Here is an 11,976-nt window from a genome sequence, read left to right as displayed (position 1 = left end):
CAGGAATGTGTCCTGTCAGGAAATTTAAAAACTGAAACTGCCTGCACATTAGTTGAACGGCTATGTACAAGAATGCATAAATACCTTGGTAACTGAACTGGGTAGCAACCACTGCTTTGGACTAGGTAAATATTCTTGTGTGGCAGAAAGAAACATAGCACCTTGTTCTGTGCTACAAACAAGAAAAGAGAGAGGTATGTTCTGTATGCCAATATGATAACTATATTCAGATATCCTTTAAACTAAGAACTCTGCCCCAATCCTGAAAATTTATATAAAGCAGGAATAATGGAAAACTTGATTAAGGTGCCAGCATGATTTACTTTAATTTTCTGAGTAAACTTTTGTAAAACTTCCAGTTTTAGCATTTGACAAATGCAGTCTCTTTATCTGGAGAGTTTAGAATGTCACAGAGAAATGATACACTCTGTCCTGCAAAAACACTAAAGGGAAGGTGGGCTATTGAGTAGTTTCTTAAGAAAGAAATACAATCTATAAAGCAGACAGTTAATAGTCATACTCAAAAAGTTTATATATAAAATACCATATTTTTTGCATAAAACATACAACTTTTCCAAGAAACAGCTGCTGGAAATTCAAGCGTGCATTATATGTGAGAAACATGGTAAGCGCAAGTTCTGCCACTTACTGGATGGAACCAAAAGTAAAATCTGTGGCAATCCATAAGAAGCAAAACAATGTGCAAGCTCTCTAGCTGCTGCTATGCAGTTACTTACTACAAGGAAATATCTTTTTATCTTCATTCTGCTTTTCAAGAACAAGATGTGTATTATATTCTGGGCCATGTTATATGCAAGAAAATGTGGTTATACATTTGCAGCAGATCTTACAAAACACTTAAAAGGACAACCCAAATTACTGTCTAGGAAAATAAAATGTATCTTTCTAAAAGTTAATTCCTCTTCCTTTTAAAGTGATGTCTTGCTAATTTCTTTGTTGAACTTCAAACTGCTTAGTAAATGCATGTGTACAGACGTAGATATAGATAACAGCTACTCTGTTAATAATATTTTATTGATTTATTTTGGTCCCAGTTCATTAAAACATGATTTGATATGAGTTGGTAAAAATAAACCCAAACTAGCTTAAAGATGGGTCTAATTATTTAAACAAAAATATGATAGCATTTTTAGCCTACCTTGTACTACTCAGTACTGTAAACAGGATGTAAGTAGTTTTCTTATATGTCTTTCAGAACATATTTATCAATCTTTGTTGAAGAAGCAATGAACAGGAAAAAAAAACTTTCCCAGAAAACATGCACACACTGTTCAGGAAAACTAGTCATTTAACATTCACAACTCAAAATTAAGAAATTGCAGTAAGATAACAGTAACATGCTTTAAAATGGAACTGCCTAAACTCATGTTTATAACTTATACCAAATATTAATTCATTAGTCAAATTTCAATTTGATATCCTTAATCTGCTACAAGACAAGTAAAAAATTCCAAATAATTAACATAATATTAACTTTGGTTTCACACACTATTTACACACTATTTACATCTGGTTTCACACACTATTTGTTATATCAAAATAAATCTTCCAGCATTTATTTGCTATCAGAATAATTTTTCTTTTATCTTTCAAAATGAACAGTGTTAACTGTGTTAGTTTATCTGCTTGCTGTGCAGACCAGCCCCCACTGGTCCTGAGAGCCTGGATGGGCCTGGTTGTCCACTGCTGATTGCCTCTGCCCTCAGCTGGTCCTGATTAGAGTGTTTGGCATGGCTACTGCATATAAGCAGTAGCCCTGCCAGTGCTCTGTGGGCTGGTATAGAGACAGATCACACTCTCTCTAGCCCCAGTACTCATGGTCCCCGGTCTGATCTATGATCTTCAGCTCCCTGTTTTCTCTGCATTATTTTGCCTGAACCTTTTCCCAGCCTCCATCCTGTCTTGCTCCAACCTGCTCCCTTTGCTTCAGTTCTCAGCTTCCGGACTCCTGGTTTGCAACCACTGTAGCACTGTCCCAAACTGCCCTGCCCTCCCCTCCAGGTTTGGGTTGTGCCCATGACAGTAAGTGACTTAACTCTTTTCTCATATAAATGCATTCATGTATATAAAATGTCAGCTTTATGAAGAGTTAACATATTACTGTACCTACCTTAACTGAAGTAGAATAACGACTAATATGTTTCACTGCAACCCAACCTCTGGAATGGGGATCACCAAGGTATTCTACATGATTACTGTCAACATACCCATCCAAATCATGTGTTACATGCTGTCCATTAACAGGATCAGGACAGATTATGCCAGGCCATCTTCAGGAAAAAAAAAATTAAAAACATATATTCAAGCACTCCCCAAACAATACTCCATACCTCTATTACCACCAAATATTTCTTCCTCTGTGCTTAGCATGCTTTAGGGGCTTTCTAAATAAATATAATACTAACAATCAATTCATCACAAAGGTCAGATAAACCTATTCACGTCTCTTGAGCACAACATGAAATGTCACCATTTAATCTATATTCATGAAGTGACAGAATCTTAGTCATTCCAGTTTCCACCATGAGTTTGAAGAAAAAACTACTTTCAGTCCTTGTTTAATTGAAACTTACTTTGCCAACTTGTCTACTACAAAGACATAATACAAGAAGAATGTGAAAGGGAAAGATAAAAAGGAAATAGGAGATTTAGTGTCCTTCCCTAGGCTCAGATTTCCAAGTCTTTTATGGACATTTACACTTCTTCAAGTTTTCTGCCCCATGTCAGAATTTAAAAATCTTCTCATTACTTCTGAAAAATCCATCTGTGTTATGATATGGGATCATTTTATGCATGGAAGCATTGCTTTTTTTTGTTCAGGTAGGGACAACCTAATACAAGTTCAGTCTGACAAAAAACAAAGGGGGAGAGCACAACACATACTAAAGACTCATAAATAGTCACCATAATAAAAACCAAGAGGAGCCTTTGAAAGAAAAGGGGTAAAGAATTATATGCATAAACATATATATACATATACATACATACATGTGTGTGTGTATGTGTGTGTATCACCATCATAATATCGACATGCATATATATTAACAAAAGAAAAATATACAGAGGCAAATAAAACAGTAACATTTGATAGAGAGAGATAAAAATCAAATATAGTCCTTTATTTGTATTATGGCAAACTTCACACACCTGATCCTAAGGTTTCCAGGTAAAAATATAGCCTTCTTCTCTGGGAAGGGTCACAGTTTTTTGTAATCAGTGAAGCAGATTTGGAAGACGGGACAATATAAAGCAGTGCTCTGAACTGAGTTTATTTGGAAGTGGTATGGGGCTCCTCAGAGAGATTGGTTGCTGTTCCAACCAAAGGTCTGGAATCAATCAGTTCAGTAGAAACACTTGTGAACGGAGGCTGGTATGCTCCCTGGACTAGACAAGAGAACTAGGAATTTCTAATACTGGGCCCAGAGCCATTATGAAACCCTGAGAAAGGACCAAATGCGCTTGTGAAGCCCTGACATAAGGGTAAAGAGTTGAATTGAGGAATACAGTATGGTTTGGTTTTTTGCAGCAGGCGTGTTTTCTTTTGTACGTTTCCATTAGGAATCATCATTTTATGACACGCAATTACTCCAGGGCACAGCTTCATGCTGAAGGTGAGATGGCATGTCAATTCTCTTATGACACAAACCACTTAACATACTCAGGTGCTATTCCACAGGCAAAGGCATAATGGCTAGATTCTACCACTTTTGTTCACGTTGAACAACACTCTTCAAGCAGTCCTTCCAACACCATTTGGCCAGTAAGAAACTTTTCCATGTGAATGAAATCAACAGACCTAAGCTTTAAGTGCAGAGATATCTTGTAGACTGTGCAAAGTTAACAAACTTTGTAGCAGTATGTGACAACATCAGGTGGAACTTCCAAAATGAAAAGCTGATCCTATGAAAACAACATATTCAAATCTAGGGTCTGTCAGTTAACATACCTAAATCAATTTGAACTGTTGTGATTATATCAAGAAGCAGACTCTAACGTGTGCAGTATGGGGATTCTATCTTTAACAATGATTTATTTCCAGCATTAGTTAATTAGCTTAACTAGCAGGGTGGATAAAATCTGATTTAAAAAAATTTCAATTGGATTTTTAATTTAAATTGGATTTTTACAATTTAAATTATAATTAAGCTTTACTTTTTAATTTAGCACAATATAGGCTACGGTATACATTTAGTATAATCTATAGAAATAATTTAAATAAAATAACATGTTGAGTCAATGAGCCTGTAATAAAAACTCTGGAGTTAAAGGCTGATTTTCTTCTATATAAGAATGAGGGACGGGGGAGTGTAACTTCTGAGGGCAAGCTTTAAAAATATGGCACAATATTTCATGTATTAAGGTCCTGACCCTGAAAGGGATGCAGGGTCTATAATGCTGAATGCAAAAGATCAGCAAAGTCATCACAGGTGTTGGAACCTGGCCTCTAACTCCAGCAAATGCCATCATGTATACTCCTTGATCAAGATTATCCACTGAACTTATCTAAATCATAGAAACATAGAAAGTTAGGGTTAGAAGGGACCTCAGGAGGTCATCTAGCCCAGTGTTTCTCAACCTTTTAAGTAGCAAGTACCCCCTAACTTCTGAAAACTTTAATAAGTACCCCAACAGTCAATTTTCCAGGGGATTTTACATTTACAGACTAATGTGTGCCATATGTTTGAAGAAGGGCTGTGTATATAAGGTTGTGGTATGACAGATGTCTGATCTGGTGTGGGTAGGGTTGCCACCTTTCACACCAGGGGTTCACAGCTCGAGTATGTACCTGGGCTAGAGGTGATGTTGGCCAAACTACGAGGGCTGAACCCACGCCAAGTTATTACTGAGAAATTTAAAGCACCATGCAGTGCACAGCATACCAAATTTTTTGCCATAGTTTTGACAGGAAGAAGGGGCAAGAGAGAGAGGAAAAGAGGGTGAAAGAGAGAGACAAGGAAATGTACCTGGGCTAGAGGTGATGTTGGCCAAACTACGAGGGCTGAACCCACGCCAAGTTATTACTGAGAAATTTAAAGCACCATGCCTGTGTCTCGTGTACCCCCAGGGGTACACACAGCCAGGTTGAGAAACTATGATCTAGTCCAACCCCCTGCTCAAAGCAGGACCATCCCAGCCAAGGCTTTGTCTAGACCCGTCTTAAAAACCTCCAAGGATGGAGATTCCTCAACCTCTCTTGGTAACCTGTCTCAGTGTTATACTACCCTACTAGTAAGAAAGTTCTTCCTAATATCTTAGCTAAACTTCTCTTGCTGCAACTTAATACCATTGCTCCTTGTTCTGTCATCTGCTACCACTGAGAACAGTCTAGCTCCATCCTCTTTGGAACCACGCCTCAGGTAGTTGAAGGCTGCTTTTAAATCCCTTCTGTCTTCTCTTCTCTAGACTAAATAAGCCCAGGTTCCTCAGCCTGTCCTGAGAAGAGGGGTTGTTCCACCCTAAGTGCAGGACTTTGCACTTCTCCTTATTGAATCTCATGAGATGGTATCAAACTCCTGTTTTATTTTCTCTACCTGAGCTGTCATTAGCTCAGCTCTCAAATTATGACTATTTATGATTCTGTATCCAAAATAGAGGCTTATTCTCCAGGTCATGGAAAAAAAACCATCTGTAACTCCCAACCCCTTGCTTCTGGGTACTTCAGTTAAATGGCTTTCTTGGTCCCTTTGCATATGTACAGAGATGTAAACATTAGTTTCTCAAGTGATCTATCCATGTCTCTAAACTAAAATACTGTAGCACACAAGGCCAGGGGGTTACAATAGCAGAAATCATAGATTGTTAGAGGGGAGGGTATTTTTGCAGGGTGGGGGTGGAAGGGAAGGGTGGGAAGAGTGAAAGGTACAGTGGACTGTCACAGGGAGAGGAAACAGACTACAGAAAAGTGTGCGCAACAGAAAGGACCTTTTTAAATAGAATTAGGCAAGTAGGTACATAAGTTCAAATGACTTTTTACAAAATTTCCTTGAGGATGACTTGAAATAATTGGTTTAATTCACTAATCACAGTTCATACTGCTAATACTAACATTTAATAATTAATTAGTTGTAACTGTGCACCATGTTTTGATTTTAAAAAAGTTTCTGTATCCAAAACATTAAAGTTTAGTTTAATATATTTGAAGCACTGTTTTTGTGTTTAATTAAATACAACTTGTCATCTGAATGCTCCTTGATACAAATATGAACAAAAAATTATTACCAAGCAAATAAGAAATATATATTTCACTATTTTATAGCATACTAAAATGGAGGCTTTCTAACAATGTAATATATTAAGGTGATTAAGCTATATATTTTTATATTTTTTAAAGTGTATGTGTTTCTAGGCAACATATGCCCACACACTGAAGCACCCTAGTGCCCCAGCCAGCCCTGTCAACATCTACATGTGTGTTGTGGCAGAGTAAATAACTGCTGTAGGATAATATTGGTGCCTGGCAGTACTTTCCGATGGCAGAGATAATTAGCTTACTCTGCCCTAATAGCACTGCATGTATAGACACTGACATTTTACTCAGAGCTAATTAGTCAACTCCGCAGTATATGTTTAATGTAGATGTGCCTAGCATGATTATCCAGCAGATGAATCCATGACTAATTTTAAAAAAGTCAGAGAGTTCATATAGACAAAGACGTTTTAGCTCTAACTACAGTTAGCCCTAAAGGAAGAATAACTTCTAGCCAGTAAATATTTTATAAAAATGTCTCTCAAATTTTTTGAGTATAAGCAGGTAGACATTTTACTTTGCTCTATTTTTTGCAGTCAAACACACTAACAGTGTTGTTATATGTTTCAGTACCTGTGTCTTTTACAGAAGTACATTCTACTGTATGTAAGGCACTGGCCCAAACTGGGAAAGCACTTGACCATGGGTTTAACTTTCAGCTCAAGCTTAAGTATTTTACACTTAACTATCTACCAGGGATATATTGTGCTATAGCTGTATATGAGCTATGCAAAGAGATGATGTTGTTGGTTTGTATAACACTGAAAACTGAAGTTATATACCTAAAGGAGGTTACCCTTGATAGATTTTAATTATAGTGTTTATGTTGATGATTACACGTCTACTTTAAACAATTAAAATTTTCCCAGAATATAAATCAACATAAAAAATATACCCATTAGCAAAGACATAAATGGTGGGTTGAGAGAGTAAGTTTTATATTTCTTTTAAAATAAACAATTTAAAACAATAATTCTGCTCAGCTGGGGAGCACATTGTTGTAAAACTTCTTACAGTTACCTGGGCTACTTCTTAGATTGAGGATCTTCTAAAGCTTCTTTTGGCTTTAAATAGTGAGAAGACGAGAAACCCTAGAGGTCTTCCTCCTTCTCTGAAAGAATTTAAATTCCTCAATCATTGGACACATATACTGTACTTTACCATCCTTACTAAAATAAATATATCTGCTGATACAACAGCAGTTCTGACAGTTTGGCAAATTTTAGTATAACTCACTTTTTATAAGATTGCCAATTCAGACAATAAACTGACAGTATGGACTTTTGGGTAGAAGAGCTAATGAAGAAACTTTTGTGATTAATCACAGTTTATGTAACTGAAATATAGTTTTTCTGAAACTCTATTTTTCCATTACTGAACGAGATCAGCGATTGGCAGCCTGTGGCCTGCAGACCAGCTCTGACCCAGACATGGGGCTTTAGTCGTATTCGGCAGCAGGAAGGCCCCTTCTGCAGAAGTTCTACCTGCATTGCCACAGCAATGAAGGCTGGCTGTGGACTCTTTCCCCATGCTGCCAAGGACACACACAGTGCCAGCAGCAAGGTCCTAGCACTCAGCTGCCCATCTGTTGTTGGGTGGGTCATTCCAGCCCAGTCAGAAAAGAATGCCTACCTCTGAAATAAATGGTCACATGGGTGGCTCTGTTCTCAAAATGCAACAACCTTGATGCACATTGTACACAATGATTTTGCAATAACTGTATTAGGAATGACACCTCCCACACTATCTCCAATTTTTAAGCCTAGCTACTTTTTTTCTTTTAATAAAATACAAAGGAGAGGAGTGCTCCTACAACAGACTGTGTGAAAGCCAGGGAAAATAGAGATAAAGCAGCAACAAAAGAGACCAAAATATTGGTACTGCTGTCTGTCTATTGAGGGGAGCAGTAAACGATGCTCTAAATTAGTGATTTAATATCACAGAATAGACTACTGTTTAACAAAGCCCACAATCTACTTCTTGATGTACTTTGTACCAACATATTTTCCCTGCTTTTCATACATGGTCAGTTGCAGGAGCCACTCCGTTCCTTTATTTTATTAGAAATCAAAAGTGTTAAATTCAGTGCATCTTGAGCAATTTTTTTTAAATGAGTAAAGATCAGGGCTGTCCAATTTCTGTACCCCATAGGCTGCAATGCCCCATTCAAAAGGGACAGGGACTGGATCCTGGAGGAAGGAGTGGGAGCTTGAAGATTTCAACCACAGTGGTACATGAGAGATGCAGGAGTGGCACCCACACAGGAGCCTGCAGGCACAAGTTAACCACTCACAAACTGTATGGAATCTATAGGCTACCAGTTTGACAACCTGGCAAAATCAAAGTACTAATAGTAAACTGAGTATTTTTATAGTGCAAAAGCAAACTATGCTAAAATGGCACCTTCTTCCAAAACAGATCTACTGCTTTCATGTATTTAGAAATGTGTCTTGAATTTTAAAATAGAAAACTTACTCCTTCCATACTTCTGTAATACTCCAGCAGATAGTACTGTAATACGTAAACTCCAATATGACATCAGTAGGGCTGGGAGAAAGTAACCTAAATTCTATTCTTTGTGTCCAGCTACAAAATCATTTACTAAGCTTGGTCAGTTTCACCTGTGGAAATTTAGTGAATAAAAAAGAACTTTACAGATTACACTGAATGTACAATTTGAAGAAAATGAAATTGTACCCTGGTGTTTTACGACCTGTGATGAGACAAAAACAGAAAATCTAACTTGTCTCTCAAATTCCAAGATGCATTTCTGGTTTTTGAAATCAGAAAAACAAATAGTAACAATGCATGAACCACACACACACACACACACACACACACACACACAATCTGAAAGCCACTGAGGTAAGTGTTCCATTTCTATTGCATTTTTATTTTTCAGAGTAGAACTGAACTTTATACCTCAAAAGTAGTGCACGTTTCAAATGTGTTTATATATGTATTGCAATAAAAGCTAACACTTTTATTTTTTTCAGTTAAGGATGCCACAATGTTAATCTTACCTGGGACTATTGCACAGTTTCACCAGAACCAGACTTCCTATAGAAAGCTCTGAGTAAATGTATTTAAATCCATTTTTATGAAACTCAGACTCTTCTGGAAAACATTCTTCAGAAACAGAACATTTATTAAACCATGGATCAGTATTCATATAACAGTACCATGGCTCATTGTGATCTACTTGTGCAGCATCATCAGTTGATAGCAGCCTCCATTTTAAACAACTGCCATTCTCACATTGAACCCATATTTTGTTTAGATAAAAACTGTTTTCATTTACAGAATCCATAGCAAAATCCTCATTTTTTCTAGTTCTCCAAAGGTCAAATTTTGTAGGTGAATTGTATTCAATCTGAAATATAAAAAAAGAATACATTTATACAGATGAGTATTTCCTTTATAATTGTATTACCAAGAAAGTACTTTTTTTCCAGAGCCTTTTTCTATCTAAGAAAAACACCCCCACGTCCACATTCAGGAAGCATTCCTCAGCCCGTAGTCAAGCTGCTGCTGCTTGCCTGCACCTTCTCCATACCAGGATGACTCCAGTTTTGGGAAGGTGCGAGGAGCATTCACCCACTGCTCCACTCCTGGTCAAGGCATGGAGCAGTGGGGAAGCATACAGGCATTAATTCCTGAAACTGCTGGACAAAGTTTTGAGTATGAACTATCATCCCTCAGGTATAAATGGATGTAAAAGTTTGTCTAACATATCTCCCAACTATTCAGTTGGTCTAACAAAAAGATAACACAAAAATATCCTTGCCCGTCATACACCTTCAACAACATCATTGCTACAACTCTCCAACCTTCCAAGGAAACTTAAACAAGACCTACTCATTCAGATTTGTAAACAGGATGTAGGCAGTATTTAGGCATGTGGCAGAGCATTTTTGGGTGCCTGCCACTTTAAGGACCAAAGCAGGCAGCAGGGCAGCTGGCAGGCGTAGGCCAGCCCTGATGAGGTGGTCACATGACTGCAGGAGGGCAACCTGCTAGGAGGATGGGGCTGAGCAGCCTCCATTTTAGCTCAGGCCCTCAGGGGAGCCTGCAGTTTTCTGGCTGCAGCTGTGGAGAGAACACTGCCCAGGTGAAGCTGTGGCTCACAACATCCTGGAGGTAAAAGCAGGAGCTATAGGGATGGCAGGGGGCTCCTGGTTCTAGGTATGACCAAAAACTACACCCTGCTGGGAAGGATGGTCTGGTGGGAGTACCCGTGGCGGGGTAGTTCCCCAGAAATGCCAGGCTAGTTGCCTCCCCAGTGAAAGGTGGGGAGGGGCACCTCATAACCCCAGCCCCCACAACCTGGTGGGTAACCCCATAGAGGGGACAAGCAAGGGGTTCAGGCATTGTTATCAGAGGCCTGGGACCCAAATGGCATAAGGCCTGTGTTTGGAGGGGCCCAAGAAAGTTGACTTGTTTGAGAGGGAATGGGCTAGTTGCTCAGAAACCTGACCAGAGGGACCCTTGATTGGTAAATGCTGGGGCCAGGACCAGAAGGCTCAAAAGGGCCAGAGTGCCCACTGCGAGGGATGCCCAGAGCCAGGGGTTCTGAGTGGCCTAGACCTGGGGCCAGGGCCTGTGTGTCCAGAGGTCCCAGAAAGGGGGCCACCGCTGAGAGGGAGAAGGGTTCAGGGAGCTTTTCAGCCCAGAATGAGGGTAAAGTAGACCACCTGAGAGGAGGGATCCAGGTCACGGTCCGATATTAGACTCGAATGTAATGGGGCCCAATGTGGGGCCAAAGCCACTTCAGATGCCATCCGCAAGGCACGGGATATAGTGTAGCGGCAGTACGGAGCCGCGTATAAGGCCCCTGGCATCAGGGCATTAAATGGGCAGTCTCCTGAATTTTACATCAATTATTTATTCATCAAGTTGAGGCAGGCGAAACTGAGCAGACTGGTCCTAGACGGGTGGGTGGGCCGAAGATGAAACTTGGTCTTGAGGTGGCCCCCTGTCACAAGGCAAATGGATTCTAAAAAGTAATTCCAAACATTCCTAGTTCAGCAGCCACAAAATCCCAAAGTATCTAACAGCACCTATACACATGCCAGATGTTTGTTCCAATGAATGCTAATTAGCACACATCAGAGCAGACTCAATTAAATGAGTCTGCTGGAGTGTGCTAATTAGTGCACTATTTTTCAGCATTCCCACACCTCAAAATGGTGGCAGGGGCACTTTAACTAAACCTCATCAAACAGGTTTTAGTTAAAGCCCCCCCGCTGCTATTTTGAAGCAAAGGGCGCTGAATACACATGACGCTGTGGGTGCTTTAATTAGAGCGGCTCTTGGAGCGAATTAAAGTGCCCCCCTCACCCTGAACATGCATATAGATGCCCTAAATTTATTTGGTGACTGCATTTTGGACTGCAAAGACATCCAAATTGCTCGGTCTTCCATGCACGCACAAAAGCACCTCAGTCTGAGTAGCTAGGTACCCAACTACCAGCTAGGCTCTGTTACAGTCAAAGTAGAACTCCTAGAGTCCAATCCACTGAGTGCACTCAGAATGCCTAACACATTCCAACATTCCTAGTAGTCAGAATACTCACCCAAGAAGTAGGAGACTGATTCTAGGCCCTCCTCAGTCTGAGGGCTTTCAAACCGTATAGATTCATAGATGTTAGGGTCGGAAGGGACCTCAATAGATCATCGAGTCCGACCCCCTGCATAGGCAGGAAAGA

General features: G+C 39.5%; 1 protein-coding gene across 1 annotated transcript in view; it reads right to left on the bottom strand.

Annotated features, from left to right (window-relative positions):
* ZCWPW2 (zinc finger CW-type and PWWP domain containing 2) overlaps window positions 1–11,976 on the bottom strand; it is a 132,990-nt gene that overhangs the window by 107,439 nt on the left and 13,575 nt on the right. The window contains 2 exon segments of the mRNA XM_025202353.1: window positions 2,132–2,291; window positions 9,292–9,641. Coding sequence (XP_025058138.1) covers window positions 2,132–2,291; window positions 9,292–9,641 — 510 coding nt within the window.

The sequence above is a fragment of the Alligator sinensis genome, unplaced genomic scaffold (assembly GCF_000455745.1).
Source record: "Alligator sinensis unplaced genomic scaffold, ASM45574v1 scaffold181_1, whole genome shotgun sequence".
NCBI lineage: Eukaryota > Metazoa > Chordata > Crocodylia > Alligatoridae > Alligator > Alligator sinensis.
This window is presented reverse-complemented; position numbering and strand designations above follow the sequence as displayed.